General features: G+C 41.5%; 1 protein-coding gene across 5 annotated transcripts in view; it reads right to left on the bottom strand.

Moving 5' to 3' along the window:
- Positions 1 to 5758, bottom strand: part of LOC147880885 (ENHANCER OF AG-4 protein 2-like) — a 55602-nt gene extending 49844 nt beyond the window's left edge. For 4 of the 5 annotated variants that reach the window (XM_087402206.1, XM_087402204.1, XM_087402207.1 and 1 more), the window contains exons 1-5: positions 5036 to 5758; positions 4667 to 4743; positions 3146 to 4367; positions 1531 to 3017; positions 986 to 1424 (exon numbers count right to left, since the gene is read on the bottom strand). In XM_087402206.1, the coding sequence (XP_087258332.1) occupies positions 986 to 1424; positions 1531 to 3017; positions 3146 to 4367; positions 4667 to 4743; positions 5036 to 5152 (3342 nt within the window). In that variant the 5' untranslated portion in view covers positions 5153 to 5758. The remainder of the gene's footprint in view (positions 1 to 985; positions 1425 to 1530; positions 3018 to 3145; positions 4368 to 4666; positions 4744 to 5035) is intronic. The other variant, XM_087402205.1, reaches the window with a different exon arrangement.
- Positions 5759 to 24475: the final 18717 nt, after the last annotated feature.

Below are 24475 nucleotides of genomic sequence, written 5' to 3'. Positions count from 1 at the left end.
GCAACCATGTGGGCTGCAACAGATGACGACAGTAAAAGGTATAGATACCCCTTAAAGAGGGCAGAACTGATTTAAGACAAGAATGACGGGGGCAGGTGATGTGCCCAGCTAAGGGCCAAGGAAGAATAGGGAGCTTTTATAGGCCAAGCACAGGTAGATTAGTCTATGGAGGTTGGTCACTGGTCAGCCCTACTCCTAGGAGGCCTTGTCAGCATAGAACAGCAAGGACTGGGGGCACCAGCCCTCACCTACCAAAGGAGGGCTTCATCACCTCATTTAGCAAGAGCAGTTGGGCCTCTCCATCAGCCACTGAAGCACCAGAATAGCGGGATAAGAACCTGTAGGAGTTGCAGCAGATATACAAAGACACATCTGGCAGCACACTTGGCTGCAGATGTGAGGTATCACCTGGAGGGTACCTTGTGACAGTCTGTACTTGCAATTCTCCACATTTGCGGAGCCTTATTGTGTCTCCATGCTCAGTACATCTCGTTGATATGTGAGTGTTTAGGGTTGTAAAACCTCTGTAAACAAGTCTTCGATTAAAATGACCCTGAGTGGAAATGATTCTGGCAATATTTTCTTCTGCATGGGTAAGGCTTCAAGAAGCTTGCCACATCTCTGAAAGTTTTCTAACAAATCAGCTCCATACTTTCAGAAACCAAACAGATGAGTACAAGTTCAACCATATGCTTATGCCGAAAATTCTAGTAGATTCTTACAGACTGATATCTATCACACAATGCCAGATATCAGAACCATAAAAGTCATTACGCACAAGAAGAACATCCCAATACTGTTCTATAGTTAACCACTCCCAACATGTCCACAAGCAACAAGGCATGCTGAACATATAAAACTGTATATGGGAGACTGAACGACCTAAAAGGTACAGAGTTTTGTTTGACAGTACCTCACATAACTCAACAAATATAACCTAAAATTGTGGAATGCAGGCTTCGAGACAAAGTCCAGTAAACTTTACCTGGTTAGCAATCCCATACTTTGCACAGTCGAGGGCCTGCCGAGTAGCTCTTCCAATGCTCTCTTTGTTCCGAGACAGAGTTTCCAGCATTCCTTCGAGTGTATCCCTAGCAACTGATGCTTCGGTATCGCCAGCCAAAAAACCCTCCCGTGAACTTTCCTTCTGAACATGTGCTATTGCTGTCTCTTCCTCTAACATTTTGTACCGTCCAAAAAGAGCAGCTGAAGCTCCAGTGGCTTCATTTGGCATCCTCTGAGGTTCCTGTATTAAGCTTGGTAAGTCTTGAGGAGATGAATCTGGCAAGGAGCTCCCCCCAGGGGAAGGGCTGGATATGAAGCTAGTTGGGAGTTTATCCACGTCCAAAACATTAGGGAAACTGGTTATAGAAGCTGCAAATCGAGCTTGCTGCCGTTGTTTCACCTCCTTTGCAGCTTCAACACTTCAAAAGCCCAAAAATAAGAAATGTCAAAGCAAAATACAAACCATTCATGTCTGCAATGTTTTCAAAACTTGCTAAGAGAAGGTTCAAAAGAGCTAACACTTACGCTTCTCTCACTTTGTTAGCATTCACATCCGATTGTACCTTGAAAGATCCCATAGTGTCTACTCTGGCTTTTCCAAATGTGCTCATGCCCTTAAGAGCCTCCTTTATACCTGGTTTTGCAACCAACTTGGGAATTTCAGAAGAAGGTTCTGGCAACAGCCTTGATACACTAGTCACCTCAGACTGATCTGAGATCACTGCTCTTAAACACTGTTCAGCATGCTTGCCAGTAGCATCATGGGAAGCCATCGTTCCATGTGATTGACCATCATTTGCAGTTTGTTTCCTTGACCCAACAAGGCCAGTTTCTTTAGGTGGGGTTGAGCCATGCATTTTGAGTCTGGATTTTGGTCTATGATCAGTCTTGTCCATGTGAACTTTCAAAGCATCGCCGCTTCTAAATGTTTTAACTTGTGTTGCAGGGCCAATATGTTTGGACACATTTTTCAAACTTTCCAGTTTCTTTGGTGAAATAAGAGGGATGTTATTTACTTTTACAGCACGCATTAACCCATCGGAATCATCACTTGTTTTTTGTGTTTCTGACTTTTCAATCGCATGCTGACCTGTAAATGAACTACATTCAAACTTCTCTACTGCACCCTCCCCTGAACTGATAACTCTGTCAGATCCAGTCTGCATATCCTGCATTGTTGTACCAAAACCCTCTGTTTTTCTGGCAGCAATTTTTGGTCCAGTATCTTCTGGCAGTCTTGTCTCGTCACCCTTTACCCTAATTTCACTGCTCTCTCCGGCCTGAGGAATATGACCTGCACTCAAGGAGACTTTAGGTAGTGTGTTCCCTGAGAAACCATGCCATCTCTCCAGCCTGTCACTACTTCCAGCCTCAACAACCACTGCTGCAGCTTCAGCAGCACACGCTGACATTGCCTCGAGAGCACGCTGTCTACGCTTAAGGGGTGGGAGGGCAGCCTCTCCATCAGCTATGCTACTTCTTATTCGATATTTATCAGCCTTTGGTGGCAGACTAGTATCCCTTTCTATAGTAAATCTAGGCTTGGAGCCCTGCTGCACTGCGCTCAAAAAACTATGACTCCTCTCGGTACCATTAGTGTGCACATCTTCGACAGTTCCATCCAAGGACACTGCCTCTTTCAATTGGTTTTCAATTCCTAGGCCAGCTCGGCATTCCAATGGAGTGAGCCGAAGCGCTGAATCACTTTCCAAACGAGCTCTTGCCCTCTTAACCAAAGGCAGATGTTCATCAACACTACCAGGAAATCTGACATCTTTTGAAGAGTTCCTGGAAAAACCAGATGTCTTTGCAAGGTTGTGCCGATCGCCCTCTTCCACTTCCATAGTAGCTTTCAGACTCTGTTCCCCATCTGTTCTTTGCCGTTTCAAAGAATGAGGTTGCTCAATGACTGGCGGCTCCGTAGCATGATCAGCAACATCTGTGTTCAGGATCGCACATTTATTTCCCTTCTTATCACCTGCACTGATCTGGTCATGGTCATTATTGACCACCTGGAACGAAACAAATGACAAAAGAGAGATAAGACAACAATCTTGAATGCCACCGACACAAAGAATCGTATCTTCATTGAAACCTCAAATGCTCAAAATCAGCTAAAAATACAACACAAAATCCAAACCTGTATATTTGATTGTGTTCGGTTGCGCACAGAAGTTTGACCTCTCTTCCTCCGCTGGTACTCTGCAACTATAACTTTACCTTGCACATCACCCACTTGTTCAGGAGACACCCATAAAGTTTCCTGTTCCTGATGGGGCATCGTCTCTTGCTTTGCAATTTCTGCATGGGCATTGGATTCTTTTTCAGGCTTCCTCAAAGCCCTACGCTTCTTCTTGGGGAGGATGGTCTGCTGAAGGGATTCTCGAGCTTCCTGTTTGTCATCGTCCGATTCTAGAAGTGTGGCAGCCCCCAAGTCTTCATGTGAAGCAAAGTTCATGGGAACTTTTTCAAACACCTTTTGGTCTTGGGAACTATCACTTTCCAAAATGGGCCTGTGCACATTGATGTCTTGGGTTGCTTCTTCATCTGAGTCTCCGACTTTGATACCATCAGCACTGCACAAGACACCCTTCACTGGTTTTGAGGGAAGGATTGTTGCAGAACTTCTATGATCTTTTCCCAATCTGCGGCCTTTTCTTGTTACTTCTCCATTGATAGCCGACATAGCCGACGGGGTTAATTGATCAGCTGTTCCTGTTGGAAAACTTCCCTTGTGCTTATTACAACTTATGCCAGAACCTCCCTCTTGGGTCTGTTCCTTAGCTTTTCCATCGTCATCTGTTGTGAAAGCATCACCATGTTCGCCAAGCAGACGGGAGGATTTTGCAGACCTTGAACTTAACCTCCTCAAAGAAGGGCCCATCACTGGTGTTGCAGAGGGAGGGGGATCCGTATCGCAAACTTGATAATCGACATTGGTTTTCCTACGTTTCTTATTGGGCTCATAGGTGCCGCTATCATCTGTCCTTCCAGTCACTCCATATCTCATATGGGATACCTTAGCCACATCAACCCGACTTTCACGCCCAGGTTCATCTGACTCTGAGAATGACCCGTGTTGCACAAGATTATCCTTTCTGTGCCTAGAAGAACACAACACAGCACCACTTTTCTTGATCTCGTCCTTGTCTCCAGACTCACACACCTCATCAGTTGTCCTCTCCACAGCTACAACCTGAAAATTCTCTTTGTTGACATCACCCAACCCTTCCTCCGCTTGAAAGATTTCGGTTACTGCACGACAAAAATCTGCCGTAGCATTTTTTGCTTGTGTCTTTGCAAGCAGGTTTTTCTTGACCTCCACGGTAAATGGTTGTACCTCTCCTGGTTGGACAAATCCTCTACCAAAAGGAATAAGGAGTCAGAAAACGCCACGTAATGTAAAACGCCTTAATTGAAAAGGTCATATGTAAAAACTTCCCCCCACAATAGCATCCATCCTCCCTACATATTGCCCAAAACGGTCTGCTTTCACAACCAGCTCTTTAAAGAAAAGTCCCTACGTTACAAATCTCTCTCACATGGTAGACAATTTTCAAACAGATGAAGACGCAGGAATGAACCTAGATAATATAGCATGAAAATGAAAATAAGCAGCCCACAGTTGAAACTTTGAGAAATAGAAAGGTGTGGAACCTACATCTGCTTTGTACCAAAGAAAAAAACGAACACTTTCCGACGATCCTTCGAGCGCCCCCAATCTTCTGGTTCACTCACCTGTAGAAAGACCATAGACCCATCAGGCACAAAAGTCATAACTGACTAAAATGTTGCACCGTAATGTTCTGTACTTTTAAGCCAGGTTACTAAAGTAACTAGCGAAGCTCGGGAATTGCCTCGATTAGATTATCCAGTTTGATGCATCTAAGTGCAGAACTCATTGTATTGCCTCAACAAAAGAATGGAATTGTAAGGCAGATCAAATAACACTTTAAAAATGAGACGGGAACCTGACGACACGTCTACTTCGGGGGTTCTGCATTTAGACGAGTTCAAGATCAAACATTACCCGAGCAGGCCATGCCGGAAAGCCTTTCATTTTAGCCAGTACGAGGTCACCAACATTCCAGGCCTGACTCGCTGCGGCAGCAGAAGCCTTCCCCCCTTTTTTTCGGACCGGAGCCATGAGCCTGGGTTTTTCCAGGCTGCCCTTCGAGCGTTATCTGTACATATGTTTCCAGCACCTGGCTGGTTCTCTGCAAATACGAGAGCACCAACTCATGTGTTTCTACCAACAGAACAATACTAAGAATTCGACCTTTGCTCTTTTGATCTCTTATCTCTCCGGGCTCTGCGGCAGCTACAATCGTGCAACACCCTCTGCCTCAAATTTCTCATCAGTACGACTGCCAACGATAAGAAAGGACATTTCTAATGCAAGAAATGACGACCTGCAATCGCAGCGCCATTGATACATTTCCGGACCGGGCCAATCAAGGTTTGTGCAGGACCTTAACGATTTAAAGATGGAAAGAGCCCCGAAGCGATGAAAGAGAGAGCAGGAAACAGGGCGACGAGCGATCCGGAGAGGAACGGTTGCAGGAATGAGGCAGGAGCAAGAAAATGGCCAGTTTCAAGAGCAGCTTAGGTACCTGTGTTGTTGTTGTAGTAGTATTCCTATTCCTAGGAGCAGGACCCAGAACGCGAGAACAAGAGCACTCCCCCCAACCCTGCCCTGGTTAAATGCCCCCGGTTAGAGTTGCGAAAACGGCCTACGCTCACGAAATGTGAGTGTATTACATTTTCAGAAAAAGCAATCCATTTTTGTGTGCCTCTCTTTCGCACACTCTCTCTTTCTCCATCTCTACAGCCCTAATCATCATGTCTTGCCCAATTTCTTTCAAAGGTCTCGTTCTAGCTTCACATAATGTGTAGCAAAAACAATATATTTGTTCTGGGTGAAAGTTTTGAGAGTACCCATAAAATCCAAGCCCCATCATCCCATGGTTGGCTTGGTTGAAGCAACATATCAGGTTGAGGAAGTAATTGACTTGTTCATTTTGCTGCTAACAAACATCACAACGAAGACAATGAGCATGAGCATCTCACAGCAGTGTTCTCCACCACAGTCTTGTTTGCAGGACCTTTCGAGTTGTAAGGTCGCCACTAAAATGATCTCCTACTGCTTGTGTAGCATGTGCCTCGATCAATATGATGGGTTGCTCAGGTGGCAATACCCAATGTCATAAGACATCATTAGCACCTTGGCGCTATAATTTACCACCAATTAATGTTTATTTCCAACCTTTCAATGCCAACTCTATTGTCGTTTATCCTTAGGCATTTGCACAGGGAAGTTGCCTTGTGACAAATATTGAAGCAATTCATCAAACTCAGTTTCCTATAAATCTACTACAAAAAGGTGTGCATCACACAACTCTGTTGTCACGCCCTGGCTTTCATCTGAAACAGGTAACTAGACAAGCAATCTGCACTGGCATGAGCTTTGCCTAGCCTATGAATAATTTCAAAGTTGAAGTCCTATAATAAAAGCATCAATCTTACCAGGTGCCCTTGAATTACCATTTTATTGATCAAATAAAGAAGTGCTTGGTGATTAATGTTGCAGACTTATGGGTTGCTGGAATTTTTGGACACTGTAGACCTCGAGTTCGGTGGTGCTATCATTACACTCAAGTGATGCCATCAACCTATTTGCATAGTATATGAGATAATCCAATTTCTCGTCTAATTGTGCCAAGATAATATTGATTGGATAACCAGAGTCATCAATATTAACATGGAAGATAAGATCCCATCAAGGTTGCCGAAGGATTGGTGTCTTCGTTGCTCATTTCTTAAGTTCTTGGAAAGCAACCAAAGGCTGCTCGGACCATTAGTACTTAGTATCTTTCTTTGTCAATTCATACAAAGGGGCTACGGTTTTGGTAAAGCCTTTGATAAACTTGCAATAAAAGCTAATGAATCCAATAAAGGAGCATAACTGAGTTAGATTCCCCGGTTCTAGCATCTTTTCAACAGCTTTAACCTTGCCTAGCTTGGTGCAAATCCCTTCTTGAGAGATAACAAGGCTGAGTAGCACACCAACTCACACACAGAAGATGCTCTTGGCTAGATTGAAATAAATTCCTACCCATCTACACCGATCAAAAATTTCCTAGACTTGGACTGGTCTTTTGTTGCAATTAAAATCTGATTGTATCCACAGTATCCATCCATAAATGAGTGCATCTTGTGTCTTGCAACTTGGTCAAGAATACCATCTGTAAAAGGAATTGGGAATGGGTCTAGCACAATTTGAGCATTTAACTTTTGGTAGTCAACACAGACATGCAACTTGCCATTTTGCTTTGGCACAACAATAATTGGAAACAACCAATCACTACAATCAATAGCATAATAAACTTGGCTTTATTGAGTTGATCAAGTTTTACTTCTAGCTGTTTGGTATAGAGTTGTTCACTCTTCATAAGTTTCTTAAAGCATGCTCCACATGGTGCAAAGGCAAACTTATAAAAGATTGAGAAGGCAAGTTTGGTTGTTTGCTATCAATTTTATTCAATGGGCTCTTTTCGATTGTCTTATGGCACAAGTAATCTTCAACTTTCAATTGCTTAATTATTACTTCAAGTCTTTTGGTACAATGTCTTTGCTCTTTGTGGATGGCATTTGTATTGATGATGCCAAGGTTAGAGAGATATTGGAATGGCCTATCCATGAGATTGTTATACAAGTTCAATCTTTTCTAGGCTTTATATGGTATTCTTTTGGAACCATCTTCAAGGTTATGCTCAAATAGATCTCCATAAGTTGGAATAAAGACTTGAATGATAGTTTTGAGACTCTAAAACATTTGTCTATTATTGCATCTATGCTAGATATTGTGCATCTTGATAAACCATTCATGATTAAAATCGATGCTAGTGACTTTGTGGCTTTTGTCTAAGATGGGAGGCCACTTGCCTTCAAAAGCTGAACATTAAATGATGCTCAGCTCAAGTATTACACACATGAATAGGAATGATATGCTCTAACACATACCATAAAATATGGAGACATTACTTATGTGGCTCGATCCATGAGGCTATACTTGATTATGAGTCTCTTTAAGTATTTTTTTAATCATCCATATTTGAGTGGAAGAAAGACAAGATGGGTAGAGCTAATGCAAGAATTTGGTTTCTAGATTATATATATTATAGGTAGTCACAATCAAGTAGCTGATGGTTTGAGCAAGATTAGTGGTGTTAATTTGCTAAGTTTTATGGAAATAGAAACTGACTTCTATCATTCATTAGGAGGACAATGCAAGACCAGGAGGTATTTTGGTCAAATTTGGTAGGAAGTCCAAGATGGTAAAGGATAAGGATTCTCAAGATATTGAGGAGGTTACCTTTGAGAATGAGGCTATAAATCAATATACAATTCAAAATGGATTGTTATTATGAACCATGTACACTTGATAAGAATGATGTACAGAAATAGATTTCATTTGAATGCCAGAATAGCCCTAGCACAATGTCAATTTGGTATACAAAGGACCGATGATTTGTTCATCTTTGCATACAAAGGACCTATAATTTAATTAAGCAAAAGAGTGTGTGTCTAGGAATATGTGGTAAAATGTCAATAATGGTAAATTATCAAGGAAGAATGCTTTAAGATTAGAGACATGTTGCATCCTTTACAGATTCCCACTGCTAAATAGGCAAGTATATCTGTAGACTTTGTCATAGATTTGAACAAATCTGAAGAGCGAGAACAGACATAGCTAGAGACCACACCATAAATGACTAAATGTACACTATATTAGTTTAAAAAGAATGAAAATATACCAACCCCTTTCAAATTTAGGTTTAGGGCTTCCAACCCTTATGCCTTTTTAGCAATCTTTCGTGTCAGTGCTCTATGCACAATATGAACATGATGCCGGTATGAATCCTTAACACCTTCCCACAATATCAAAATCACGAAGTAGGCATTCCCTCAAGATGATCATTGTCAGGAATGGAAGAACGACTTGAACATTACATTCCATCACAACCCCTTAATGGGAATGTCCTTCCTCTGAGTCAGCTTGGTGTTGTTTCTTGGAAAGCTCCTTCCTAAGTGGTTTAATAGAGATGTTTGCAACATTTTCTTTGTTATCACAATGTTGCAATGTGATATCACCAAGTAATGCTCTTTCTCTAATGAATTACTCAAAGACATCAATGTGCTTTGTTCTTGAATCATTGATATACCGGATTCTTGGCTAATCCGATTGATTATCACATTGTATTGTTGTTGGCTTTGTGTCATCAAAGCAATTAATTTCTGACAATAGTCTTTTGAGCCATATAGCCTCACATGCACCTATTGTGAGTGCTCAGTATTTTTCTTCTATTGAAGATAAAGAAATAGTTGCCTCGTTGTTTTACAACCATGATTAGCACCTTGACCAAGGAAAAATGCATATCATTGTGTTGATCTCCTAGTCTCATGATCTCTTGGATAGTTGAGGTACACCAAAAGTACTAGACAATTAATAGAATACAAAGGAAGTCATCTAAGGTTGCATGGATATTGTGACAGCAAAGACTCTCTTGGCTACATACCAATAAGAATGTTTTGGATTTGCCATGAATTGTACTAGTGAACTTACCACATAATAAACATATAGCACCTTGACCAAGGAAAAATACATATCATTGTGTTGATCTCCTAGTCTCATGATCTCTTGGATAGTTGAGGTACACCAAAAGTACTAGACAATTTTGAATAGAATACAAAGGAAGTCATCTAAGGTTGCATGGATATTGTGACAGCAAAGACTCTCTTGGCTACATACCAATAAGAATGTTTTGGATTTGCCATGAACTGTACTAGTGAACTTACTGCATAATAAACATATGGCCTTGTGATTGCCCAAAATATTGAGATCCAATCAGTTATCTACTTGCCATTCGCTGTTGTAGGCTTTTCTGGATCTTTGGTAAGTTTTAAATTCTACTCCAAGGAGCGGTTGCAATCTTAAACTGTCGTCTTTAGGAGACTATCCACATATTCTTACTGGCTCACAAAGGTGTTGTCTATGTCTCTCCAAAACTTGATTCCAAACATTAAGTCTAAGATTTTTCATGTTGAACTCTACAAATGAGTCTTTTTCCAACTTAATGATAAAGCTCTCAATGATTCAATAACAATCAAATCATGTACATACAAAATTGCAATGTTATGTCCTCCCCTTGAACATTTTAGTAGAGAGTATGATGTGCATTGGACTTGTCAATTTTGTTGTACCAACTTTTGGGAACTTCTAGGTGCTTGTTTTAAGTCATAGGGAATTTTCTTGAAATGGCAAACCTAACACACCGTAATGGTTGTTGTAGGTAGACTTGTTTGCCTAGGTAGCCATTGGGAAAAACACATTCACATATAGCTAGTACACATTAAAAAATCATATGGACTCCATCTTGGCTACTATTCATAAGTCTCATCATCATCTTGACCATATTGTCATGCAAAACCTTTTGCAACTATTTTTGGCTACATAAATACCAAGTGCTATTTTTGTACAAAGTATGCATTTCTTCATTCATAGTAGTTTGCCATGTTGGCTTGTCAATTGTATCCTAAAGGTACATTGGCTCTTATGTAGCCATGATGTTAGTCATAATAGCATCATTTGTACTTTCAACTTGAATTGCTTTGTGTTGCTGAGCATATATCAACCTAGGTGGTGGTATCCATCCCCTTGCATACCATTTAAGTTGTTGCTATTCTGGGGTTTCTTCTAGCAATACTTGCTCTTCTTCACCGATGTTCTCTAGATGTGACAAAGTAGTCGTGTGACTATCTCTTCTAGCAATGCTCACTCTTCTTCATCAAGCTTCTCTTCATGTGATTCAATAGTCGATGTGACTATCTCTTGTGTATTTGATGACTTCCATTTTGAATCTTCATCAAACACTTCATCTTTGAAGGGAATGACATTTTCTTTGATGGGATCATACTTGTATATCTTGCTCTAATCAATGTAGCCAATCATGATGCGTTTACATCCATGTACATCAAATGCAATGATCATCATGTATGTGGGTGTATGCTATACATCCAAATACATGTAAATGTCCAATGAGTGGCTCTTTTCTGGCCAATGTCTCATGAGGTGTCATACCTTGAGTTTGTTTTGTTGGAATCTAATTAAGTAGTTGCATTGTGGATTGCTTCTTTAGTATTGGGAAGATGCTTCTTACCAGGCATTGATCTAGCACTATCAGCTAAAGTCATGTTCTGCCTTTTAGAGACTACATTCTATTGAGGATTATCTACACATGCAAATTGTCTTTGTGGATTCCATTCTCTCAAAAGTTCATGAATGCGGAAGGGCATGTATTTGCCTTCTCTATATGATCTAAGAATTTTCTACTTTTTTGGTTCTCTACCATGGCTTTGAACTCTTGAGATCTAGAAGAAACTCCTTGAGAAAATAGACCCAAAAATATATATTTTACTCATCGATGAAAGTCAAGGAATATACTAAACCCATAATGCTATGGGTTTGTGCATAACCCCAAACATCTATGTGAACCAAATTAAGAGTACATCTTGGTGCTTCTTCCAAAGTTGGCCCTTGATTGTTTACGAAAGCAACATGCTTCCTAAACTTTTCCAAGAAATTAAAGTTTCAAAATGCCAATGACCATATTTTGATTCTCGATTGCATTAACCTTATGAAATCGACATGTCCATATCGCTTGTTCCGTATTGCAAAAAGTGGCATCACGTAATACTGTAGTTAGAATTCAGTTCAGATAAGCATCCTTCTTTCACTACTTTTCCAAATAGCTAATTTCCTCTAACTTTGTCTTGGATTGTACATACATCTCCATCAAACGTGACTCTCTAGTTATGTTATTCCATTTCTCCAACTAATAAAATATTATTGTAAAGTTTAGGAACATAGAGTCCTTTCTTTCCAATAAAATTATTTATAGGGACTATGCCTTTCTCATTAATAGTATTCGGTGTGTTATCCCACAATCCTACGATATGAGATGACGCAGCCATATCAATGTACAATGGATCTTGGTCTACAAAGTCACAATCATAGCTACATTTAGCATGGGAATAATTGTCAATGTTAAGCTGATTGGTAGAACAAACATAAATTTGATGTCCTCTCTGATATTTCCTTTTCCACTAAAATTTCCCTGGATTGAGATCCTTTGCATAGATTGCTTTTTACTTGGAGATAATCTACTTTTTGCCTTTACCTCCATTTGAAGTTGCAATTGTTTGATCATTGGATTGACCTTTCCTTGCTTGTATGGCCTGTGTTCCGAGTTCCTCACTAAGTAGAATTGATTGTATTCCTTCAAGTGATTGAACTTGCCTTTCTATGGCAATACTCTACACTAAATTGTCATATCCTTCACCCATTCCATTGAAGATGACATGATTATCTCTACTTCTGGTTCCATTGTCTCTTGTGACTATAACTAGATTGTTGATGTCCTTGATTCCGAGTAAGTAGGCATGATCGAATCCGTTGCTATTGTGGAAACGATGGTTGATTGGGTTTTTGACTGTCAAAATCTTGGAAGTGTTCTTGGACTAATAAATAATAGAGAATATATCCCATAATGCCTTGGATGCTTTGAATGTATTCAATCATCCAAGCATGATATCTTAAACATTTTTTGTGATAAAGTGATGGGCATACTTGTCCTAGCTTGCAATGCATCGTAGTTGTCTTGCCAGCAAAGTGGTCTTTGAGTCATAGCTGATATCTCTTTTCTTTGTAGCTTATTGTAAGAGTGCTCTCAATTGTATTCTTTGTAGGAGTACTCTTAGTCATTCCTGCACTACTTTCTTTGTTGTTGACTCTCACAACAGAATACTAGAGATAGGATTATTTGGCACTTAGTATCCAAAAAAGAAAAGAGCACTCTTAGAGAACAGAATCTCTCTCACCAAGAATATGGAGTTAGATAGCTTGCAAGGTAATAATAAAACAATGGGGATCCTCTCTCTCTGTCTCTCTCTCTCTCCCTCTCTCTCCCTCTCTCTCTCTCTCTCTCTCTCACACACACACACACACACTTACTATCCCTTCCTCCATTGGTTTGATCACTTGCTCATTAGTTCTCCCCCCGACAACCCCCCCCCCCAAAATCCCTCTTTCAATTTCTCTCCCTAGTATTTCCCTCTTTTCACCCACTCTCCATTCATTTCCCTCACATTAAAATTTTCCCCCTCCCCCTTTTTTTTTCCCTAATTTTCTCCATATTTTTCCTACCATTTTTTCTAATTTTCTTCCTAAAATTATCTCCTGATTTATATATATATATATATATATAGCCAAATTTCCTAATTATTTCGTATTTCTCCCTAATTTTTCCTAATTTCTTCTAAACTCTTCCTAATAATTTCCCTATTTATTTCCTAAATATATATTTTCCCCTAATTATTTCCTATGTATCCTAGACTTTTCTACAATTGCAAACTTTCCTAGATACTCCTAATTTTCCCTTTTCCCTCATTTTTCTCTATTCCTAAAATTTCAAATTTTATTTTCTTTATTTTTTTATTTTTTATAAACCTTTGTACAAAAATTTAATCCACTAAAACCCAACCGCCATGTACTACTCTAGCTCGCCGTTCTGCATTCAATACTGTCCCCCAGTTCTTAACCACCTCAATGCTCGCACTTCACACTTCCCCACGCTCTGTTTTCCTTGGGTCTCTGGTCCCGACACTTGTGCCCTCCTCGACTGCCCATCTCCCCTCTACTATTTAAACCCATCTCTAATAAACACTCTCCTACCCATCTCCTCTGCATTGCCATTCACATTTACACAGACTCTACAACGTTTAGCTCCTGCTGGCCCTTCATGCACCCATGCCCTGAGGTGACCTTACGCCACAAACCTCCGTGTTCCTTCGCATCTACCCATCACTTCTGCTACGATACTCATGCACGCTCCTTATCTCACGCTAGCTGTGATGGTGCCCTAGCTCTTCTCTGAAGTTCTCTCTACCACACAATCTTCCACGCCCACATGCCAACCTCTGAATTTCACGCGATCTCTGATTGACTGAGAGACTCTTCCTGTGGCCTGTGTTTAGAGTTCCTCACTAAGTAGACTTGATTGTTTTCCTTCAAGTGATTGAACTTGCCTTTCTATGGCAATATTGTATGCTAAATTCTCATATCCTTCACCCATTCCAGTGAAGATGACATGATTATCTCTACTTCTGGTTTCATTGTCTTGTGTGACTATAAGCAGATTGTTGATGTCCTTGATTCCGAGTACGTAGACAGATTGGATCCGTTGCTATTGTGGAAACTATGGTTGATTTGGTTTTTTAGTGTCAAAATCTTGGAAGTGTTCTTGGACTAATAAATAATAGAGAATATATCCCATAATGCCTTGGATGCTTTGAATGTATTCAATCATCCAAGCATGATATCTTAAACATTTTTTGTGATAAAGTGATGGGCATACTTGTCCTAGCTTGCAATGCATCATAGTTGTCTTGCCAACAAAGTGGTCTTTGAGTCATAGCTGATATCTCTTTTCTTTGTAGCTTATTGTAAGAGTGCTCTCAATTGTATTCTTTGTAGGAGTACTCTTAGTCATTCCTGCACTACTTTCTTTGTTGTTGACTCTCACAACATAATACTAGAGATAGGATAATTTGGCACTCTGTATCCAGAAAAGAAAAGAGCACTCTTAGAGAATGCAATCTCTCTCACTAAGAATATGGAGTTAGATAGCTCACAAGGTAATAATAAAACAACGGGGATCCTCTCTCTCTCTCTCTCTCTCTCTCTCTCTCTCTCTCTCTCACACACACACACACACACACACACACACACACACAATTACTATCCCTTCCTCCATTGGTTTGATCACTTGCTCATTAGTTCTCCCCTCGACAACCCCCCCCCCAAACCCCTCTTTCAATTTCTCTCCCTAGTATTTCCCTCTTTTCACCCACTCTCCATTCATTTCCCTCGCATTTCCGTTCTTAAAATTTTCCCCCTCCCCCCTTCTCCCCCTTTTTTATTCCCTAATTTTCTCCATATTTTTCCTACCATTTTTTCTAATTTTCTTCCTGAAATTGTCTCCTAATATATATATATATATATATTGCCAATCTTCCTAATTATTTTGTATTTCTCCCTAATTTTTCCTAATTTCTTCTAAACTCTTCCTAATTATTTCCTAAATATATATTTTCCCCTAATTATTTCCTATGTATCCTAGACTTTTCTAAAATTGCAAACTTTCCCAGATACTCCTAATTTTTCCTTTTCCCTCATTTTTCTCTATTCCTAAAATTTTATTATTTCTTTTCTTTACATTTTTATTTTTTATAATCCTTTGTACAAAAATTTAATCCACTAAAACCCAACCACCATGTACTACTCTAGCCCTCGTTTCGCATTCAATATTGTCCCCCGGTTCTTAACCACCTCAACCCTCATGCTTCACACTTCCCCATGCTCTGTTTTCCTTGGGTCTTCGATCCCGACTCCTGTGCCCTCCTCGACTGCACATCTCCCCTCTACTAGTTAAATCCATATCTAATAAACACTCTCCTACCCATCTCCTATGCAGCCTCTGCACTGTTGTTCGCCTTTACACAGACTCTACATCGTTCAACTCATGCTGGTCCTTCACCTGCCCATGCCCCAAGGTGACCTTACGCCACAAACCTCCGTACTCCTTCACATTTGCCCATCACTTCTGCTATGGTACTCGTGCATGCTCCTAATCTCACGTCGGCTGTGACAGTGCCCCAACTCTTCTCTGAAGTTCTCTCTACTGCACAGTCTTCTATGCCCCCATGCCAGCCTCCGAATTTCGTGTGATCTCTGATTGATTCAGAGACACAATGGGGTTTTGTAAAGTCTCACACACACACACACACTTTCTACCCCTTCTTCCTTTTTCTCTATTGAACCCTCCCCCACCCACCCAAAGTTTAATTTTCTTGTACTTCACTTAATTTCTCTCTTTCTTCTTATTTCCCTTATTTTGTCTCCTTATCTCCTTAATTTTTTTTTTCTTTCCTATTTTTTCTTATCTTCCCCCCTTTTTTCTTTTCGCTCAAAACTCCATTTCACTCCCTTAGTCTCCTTTATTAATTATTTTTTTTACTTGTTCATTTTTCCTAATTTCATTTTTCCCTTTAAATTTTTCTTTTTTTCTCTTCTAATTTCCTCAATTTTCTCTTTATTTGCCTAAAATTTCCCTTATTTTTTTAGAATTATTCCTTAAAATTTTTCTATTCCCCCCTTTTTTAATCTTAGTCTTCTATCTCTCCTCACAATTCTTCCTTTTAAAACTCTTTTATTTTTTTCTTATATATAAAAATTGTAAAATTTCCTCTCCCCTTAATTTTCCTAAAAGTATTCTCTCTCTCGTCGTAATTCTTCCTTTTAAAACTCTTTTATTATTTTATTATATATATAAATTGTAAAATTTCCTCTCCCCTTAAATTTCCTAAAAGTTTTATTGTGTCCTTTTTTCCTACCAAGTCTCTCAATAGCCCACTCTTGACTCCTCCTCCCCCCCAAGCAAAGCTCTCATGTTTCCAAAAACTAGATTTCTTTTCATTCATTAGAACTCATGACCTCAAATCCCTTTCAAAAGGCTTACCACCGCTACTCATAAAAATGCTCTCCCTAAATGATTGGATCAAACTTCTTAAATTCTCATGTGGTCTGATGGTGCCCTTGCCAGACTTGAAAGAGTAGCCTTAAACCTTGCCCCGCTATTAATCTCTATGATACTAGTACCTTGAATGAGTATCATACTATCATCCCTGGCCTTGCCAACGGCATCCTTGTTCTCAATGGTGCTTTTCCCCTCCCCATCCCTACTGGTTCAGCCCCTTTACATAGTAGTATTTGTTAGAGATCAATGCTTCACTCTCGTGTAACTACGCAGGAACCAGCTAACTCTACTTGTAAGCCTCCCATATGAGGAGAAGGCATTTGAGTAGCTCGGTTATCTGGTAGGTCCTGGTTTGGACACCAGATGGGGGCCATGTGTGGCATGATGGCTGGACAGCTTCAGATAGAGTTGGCACACTACCAACTAGGCTACATGCAAATGTGGGAAGGTATCCCATGACTGACCGCACTGAGGGTAGATGGAGCATTTTCCAGGGTAGCCCACTCTCGGGCTGTGGGGCCCATTTGGAGCCCCAGATGATCTCGGATGGCTCTGGGCCGAATGGAGGCTATAGGTTAGTTGCTCTATTCTGCGCCACGATTCTAATGTGTGGTCGGTGGCCTATTTTGGGACCGAGTCAGTCATTTTGGGCCGACTGGGTCGGTCACCCAATTGGGTCTAACCGACTACGACTGATGGCTATGTAAGAGCAAGCCCGTGAACCCATCATCATCACTGGCTACACCAATCCTGATTCCTTAGCATCCATCCTCCGTCCTCTAGTGTTTTCAGCACACCATCGAAGCTTCTCACACAGGAGTGCACGGTTGGGAGGCAGCGCCATCTATTGTATCAGTTTTACAGTAATCAAATTTTTTATTCTCCATACTATTTGCTTTTCTCTTGCATACAAGATCCTATTATTTGTTGAGCACAGACGTTGTATTGTTTTCTTACATGGTATCAGAGCTTGGGCTCTAGCAAGAAGATTTGGTAGTGTGTTTCTGTTTGCGAGCCGATTGTGAGAGATGGCCCAGCCTGCAAGATTGCGAATCCGACCATTCGGTGAAAGCGAAAAGTTGGATGGCACTAACTATCCACTCTAGAAGTTTAAGATGAAGACCATCCTAAGCACATACAAGCTTTGGGATGCTACTACTGGGGTGGACGTGAAGCCAGTTGTGAGACCGGATCCAACCAATGCAAGATAACAGATAGTACCAACTGTGGATCAGATTCTCATGTGGACAAGAAGAAATGCAGATGTGCTATGTTCTATTGTCTGTAGTGTAAGTGATTCTATCATGGCGTTAATTCAACATGTCACCATAGCGGAGGAGGCATGGACGGTCTTGAAAAATCAGTACAAGACCACGAATCAGACGCGGTTTCAAAATCTGGAGACTCAACTTGCGAACGAGAAACTGTCTAAGTCTGAAACAGCAGAGAAGTTCATCACCAGGGTGAAGAATATGCGAGATCAGATGATTGCGATTGGCATCACCATCACCAGCGAGAATCTAGCATGAAGGTGCATACGGATTCTCCCACCAAAGTACGATAGTCTTGTTACAGCGCTGAATACACAGAACATAAATTTGCCTCTCAACTTTGAGGATTTCAATGCAATGCTTCTAGAGGAGGAGATGCATCAAAAGATGAGGACTGGAGAAGATTTGGCTTTCTCAGCTGGATCAAAGAAAGGTAAGGGTAAGGACTCTGGTAACCCATCTTCTTCTGATGATAAAAAGAGAAAGAAGAAGATCAAGTGCTTTTATTGCAACAAGGCAGGGCACAAGCAGAATGAGTGCCAGAAGAAGATTGCAGATGAGAAGCGAGAAGTAAAGAAAGAGTCCAGCAACAGCACATAGGCAGTACCAGTAGAGCTGTTCGTAGCAATTGAGGAGATTTGCACGGAGGCAGTTCATGTACCTACGAATGAACCTTGGATTATTAACAGTGGTGCATCACGCCACATGACCAGTCGGAAGGATTGGTATACCTCTCTACATCCGGTAGGGAATGACATCTTGGTAGCAGTCGGCAATGATGCAAAATGTCCAGCAAAAGGAAAAGGTACGATTGCTCTCAAGTTAGATGGAGTTGTAAAACAGTTGTCTGATGTTCTTTATGTGCCAGATATCAAGAGAAACTTGTTGTCTGTTTCAACGATCACAGATCAGGACCTCAAAGTTCACTTCGATAAGAATGGCGCACAAATTTTGGATCTTCAAGGGAAGGTCATTAGTAAAGGTACATTGTGCAACAACATCTACGAACTCTCAGCTTTCAGTACTCGAGCCGATGTGAGCAACACTAAGCTGTGGCATGAGAGGTTTGGTCATCTAAAACTTAGTTCTTTAAAAGAGATGCATAAAAGTGGAATGATTGCAGACCTACCAGAAATTACAGATCTGCCCGATGTATGTTTAAGCTTGCATGATGGGCAAGTAGCATCGGCAGCCCTTTCCTAAAGAGGCCAGTAGGGCAAAGGCTCCTCTAGAGCTCGTTCACATAGACCTCTACGGAAAGATACAGACGGAAGCTTTGGGTGGTTCCTACTACTTTATGATGCTGATCAATGACTACAGTAGAAGAATATGGATATACTTCCTGAAGACTAAAGATGAGGCTTTTAGTAAGTTCAAAGAATAGCATGTAATGGTCGAGAAAGAAACAGGGACGAAGGTGAAGAAGTTGAGATTAGACAGAGGTGGAGAGTTCACATCAATTGAATTCGAAAGTTACTGCAAAAGTCACGGGATCAAGAGGCAGAAACCCCCGCCACATACACAGCAAAATGGAGTAGCAGAGCACAAGATGTGCATCATTTGTGAAATGGGCAGGAGTATGATGAAAGGGAAAGATTTGCCAAAGACTTTCTAGGCTGAAGCATGTAACACGGTAGTTTACATTCTAAATCATAGCTACACGAAGGCTGTGAATGGGATGACTCCACTGCAGGCCTTTTTTGATAAGAAACCTTCAGCTGCACATTTCAGAGTTTTTGGATGTGACTGTTTTGTGCATGTCCCTGATGCTAATAGGACCAAATGGGAATCAAAGAGCCGAAAGTGTATTTTCTTGGGCTACAGTGAAGAGGCAAAGGGTTACCATCTCTATAATCTTGTTACCAAGAAGGTAATAGTAAGTCGCGATGTGGTCTTCTCAGAATAGCCACATCAATTGGAGGAGGATGCTTCCTTCCCAGACAACTAGGACTAGGATATCCATCGAGTACAACCACCAACAACAGACTGAACTCCCCCAATGGTGCTTGGGAGGATTCAAGATAAAGACGAGGAAGAAGAGCCTACAGAACCACAATGGCAATGGCCATTCCCGAAGTGGGTAAAGCAACTTTTGGATGGCAGAGAACCTCTAGCCATTGAGGAGGAACCATCGGAACACCGCTGGTCCAAGAGATTAGAGGAGCAAAGAAGGGCACAAGAACACTTGGTCAACTACGCTTTGATAACAGAGGTGATCCGTGTTGAAGAACCCAATTGTCTTGAAGAGGCATAGGGTGATGATAGCTGGATGAAGGCTATGCAGTCGGAGTATGGCTCCATAATGAAGAACAACACTTGGGACCTTGTGGATTGACCACCAAAATGTAAGGTAATCGGCACCAAGTGGGTGTACAAGACCAAGTACAAGTTCGACGGAACGTTGGATAAGTACAAGGCTCGGCTCATGGCAAAAGGATTCACACAGATACATGGTTTTGATTATCAGGATACTTTTGCTCCCACAGCTCGACTAACCACAATTCGCAGTGTTTTGGCTTTAGCAGCACATGAAAGTTGGCCCGTGTTTCAGATGGATGTAAAATCTGCCTTTCTGAACAGAGATCTCAAGGAGGAGGTATACGTTGAACAACCACCAGGTTTTGTGATCCCCAGTTCAGAAGGTAAAGTTTGTAAACTAAAGAAGGCACTTTACAGGCTGAAACATGCCCCACGAGCATGGTACCAGTGGATTGATGCTTACTTTCTGCAATACAGGTTCAAGAGGAGCCCATCTGATGCAAATTTGTATATCTACAGAGAAGGAGGTAGGTGTATGGTCGTGGTCCTTTATGTGGACGACCTTGTCATAATAGGGAACCATGAAGAAAAGATCTCGCAGACAAAGTAGTTGCTAGGAAGAGAGTTTGAAATGACAGACCTCGGACTGATGCATTGATTGAAGTTTGGCAAGAGCCAAAACAAATCTTCATCTCATAGCTGAAGTATGCTAGAGAGATACTGAAGGCATTTGGCATGGCTGAGTGCAAGACAGTTGGCATCCCTATGGAGGTTGACGTGAAGCTCTCAAACGAGGATTCATCACCACTGGTGGACGAAGCGAAGTACAGAAGGCTTGTGGGCAGTTTGATTTACTTGTGCAACACATAGCCGGACATCAGCTTTGTGACTAGTGTACTAAGTAGGTTTTCCGAGAGAACCATTGGAGGGCAGGAATGCGGGTGCTGAAATACATCAAAGGCACACTTGATTATGGCATCACCTATACCAAGGGCAACATCTTGATCAGATTCTGTGACTCGGATTGGGCAAGAGACGTGGACAGCAGGAGATCAGTGACAGGTTACTACTTCTCACTTGGATCTGGAGCTGTGTCATGGGTTAGCAAGAAGCAAGCTATAGTTGCTCTTTCTTCTACCAAGGCTGAGTACAAATCAGCATGTTTTGCTTCTTGTGAGGTAGTGTGGTTGAGGAGGATTTTAGGGGACATGGGTGCAGTGCAGAACAAGCCTACGTAGTTATCATGTGATAATCAAAGTTGCATGGCGATTGTCAAGAACCCTATGTACCATGCTCGCACAAAACACATTGAGATTCAATATCACTTTGTACGCGAGCATGTCATCATGGATGGAGAGGTCGACTTGGTGTACTGTCCGACTACAGAGAATGTTGCAGACATCTTCACGAAGGCTCTTGGAAGAGACTTGCTAGAGAGGCATCTTCATCGAGGCATTGGTCCGAAAAAGTAGTTCATTTACGGGTGGACATTGAGGGGGGTGTTAGATATCAATGCTCCACTCTCGTGTAACTACGCAGGAACCAGCTAACTCTACTTGTAGGCCCCCCATATGAGGAGAAGGCATTTGAGTAGCTCGGTTATCCGATACGTCCTAGTTTGGACACCAGATGGGGGCTATGTGTGGCCTGATGGCTGGACGGCTTCAGATAGAGTTGGCACACTGCCAACTAGGCTACATGCAAGTGCGAGAAGGCATCTCATGACTTACCGCACTGAGGGTAGATGGAGCATTTCTCGAGGTAGCCCACTCTTTGGTTGCGGGGCCCGTTTGGAGCCCCAAATGATCCTAGATTGCTTTGGGCCGAATGGAGACCGTAGGTTAGTTGCTCTATTCTGCACCACAGTTCTAACGTGTGGTTGGTGGCCTATTTCAGGACCGAGTCTGCCGTTTTGGGCCAACTAGGTCGGTCACCCAATTGGGTCTAACTGACTACGACTGGTGGCTATATAAGAGCAAGCCCGTGAAGCCCATCATCGTCACTAGCTATAGCAACCCTGATTCCTTAGCATCCAGCCTCCGTCCTCTACCATTTCCATCATGCCATCGAAGCTTCTCACATAGGAGTGCACGGCTGGGAGGTAGCACCATCTATTGTATCAATTTTACATATATCAAAATTTTGATTCTCCATACTATCTGCTTTTCTCTCTTGCATACGAGATCCTGTTATCTGTTGAGCACAGACGTTGTATTATTTTCTTACAGTGTTCACAGCTTTAGTAACCTAGATCTCTTATCCCTTGAAGATAAGGCTTCTTTCAAAACCCTCTCCCAGTCTTTCTCGCATCCATCTAAGCCCCTTGACAATAGAGAAATCAAGAATGTTGCTTCCTGTGTGCCCCTTCTTCCTCTTAGATACATCAAAATGAAAGTTCATTTTGTTGATCATAAAATTTGGTGTCTTGATAACCTCAGCTCTCTTGCACCCTTTTCCATTCAGTCCCTTGCCTGCATTTGCAACCTCTCGTCAAAAGAGGTCGATAAATGTAAGGAAGATGCCTATCAGGGGCATCAATATCTTAACTCAAATACTTCTTCAATACCACTTTTTTCTAAACTCTATTGACCATTTTAAATGTGGCCTCACCAAGGAAGTGTTATTTTGCTCAAAAGGTGCCACTCGTAATGATGCTGGCTATTCAAATAAAGATGACAATTATTATGACAAGAATTGTTTTAACATCTTTAGGACTTACATAAAGTGTACTTGCCTCATTAAAAAGACGAACATGTTTTGCAAATCCTCTATCCTCTGGTTTGATCATGTTGTTTGGTACATACTCAACCATCTAGACATTTTTTTCCTTCTTGGTTCCTTACAAGCCAAATTATTTGCCTTCTTAAACTGGATGTCACAATTACCTAAAGAGGTCATCTTCTCCCTTGTCACCTTTTATCACTTCAGGATCCTACTCCTTGAAATAATAAAGTCCCTCTCCCCCTTTGTTGACTACTCCCTCCCCTCCTTTCTCAACCTCCCAGATCCCTCTTTAGCCCTTAACATTCTTTCCCTCTCCTCTACTTGTAAACTCAACCTTCTCCACCCAAAAGAAGACATAGTTCCCCTCTAATATGCACCCCTAAATTCCAAAAAATTATTCCTTCTTCCCTGCTCAATAATCCCTCTCCCACCTCTCATATAAAAGATTCCAAACCGGAATCCTCCGCCATCTTTGCTCCCAAAAGAAAAACACAAGAGAATGATGATACCTCACACTACTCCATCGGCTAGGATAAACACTGATCTTGTTGTTTTTTGCAGATCACTCCCTCCGATGCTCCCGAGAGGTACGTACCACCAAAATAGTCAATATCAGTTTCAATCAATTCCAAAGGAGAAAAGTTTGAAGTACTTTCATGCTCTTTATTTAAACAAAATTTTAACTAAATTTCCCTCTAAATCTCTTTTCAAAGATGCAATTCTTTCACACTTTAACATAGAGAAAAGAGTGAAAAGAAGGGGCTGCCACATGGATAGCATGATGGCTGTCATGTGGCAGCACATATGAAGTGATACGTGGCAATGGAAGGGCTTCTTGGAGGGTAGATCTAGCAGAAGGAGATCCAGAGGCTATCCACATGGAGAGAGGATCTGATTGCGTAGGAGAAAGAGGGCTGCCACATGGCAATGCCATTAGTAGAGGTACAAATGATGTAAGCAGGCTGTATGGCTATTGGGAAAGCAGTTCCATGGCATGAAGGAGACCCTGCAAAGAGGCATAGGAAAGGGGCAGAGGTGGAGGCTATGGTGGGCCAGCCATAGCCATAGATGTGCCCAAGGGTGGGGCCCAATGCCCTTGGGGCCTGGTAGCAGTACAAGAGGGCCAGCAAAGGGCCCTTATATAGGGTTGCTTGCATAAAGTCGGCCAGAGGGGGGGCAGAAAGTCGGCCAGAATGAGGATGCTGGTCGATGATATTTCCAACCCCTTGGGGGCTATATAAAGGGGCCGTTGTGCCCTCACATTTTATCCAGCACTTTAGTAGGTGTGGGCAGACAAGAGCAACCAGCAAGTCTCTCTCTTGGGCCTCAACACAGGAGGTGAAGGTGAGCCAGAGGTGTACTGTAGATTGAGTTCATAGGGCTAAACCTTAGGTTGTCTATCAAGGTAGTAAGAAGCTGAGATTTGGATGGAGAGTCTACATACACTTGAAGTGGAGCACACGAGCTCAAATCTAGAGATATCCAATAGATAGTAGCAGTACCTTGTGGTAAGATCAAAGGACCATGCTCTGGTGGGACTTTGGATCTATCTTTCTTTTG

This window comes from Dipteris shenzhenensis, chromosome 31, assembly GCF_047967505.1.
Source record: "Dipteris shenzhenensis isolate YYH24624 ecotype China chromosome 31, Dip_SZ_1.0, whole genome shotgun sequence".
Classification (NCBI taxonomy): domain Eukaryota; kingdom Viridiplantae; phylum Streptophyta; class Polypodiopsida; order Gleicheniales; family Dipteridaceae; genus Dipteris; species Dipteris shenzhenensis.
The sequence above is the reverse complement of the archived record's forward strand: the minus strand, read 5'-3'. Positions and strand labels throughout refer to the sequence as shown.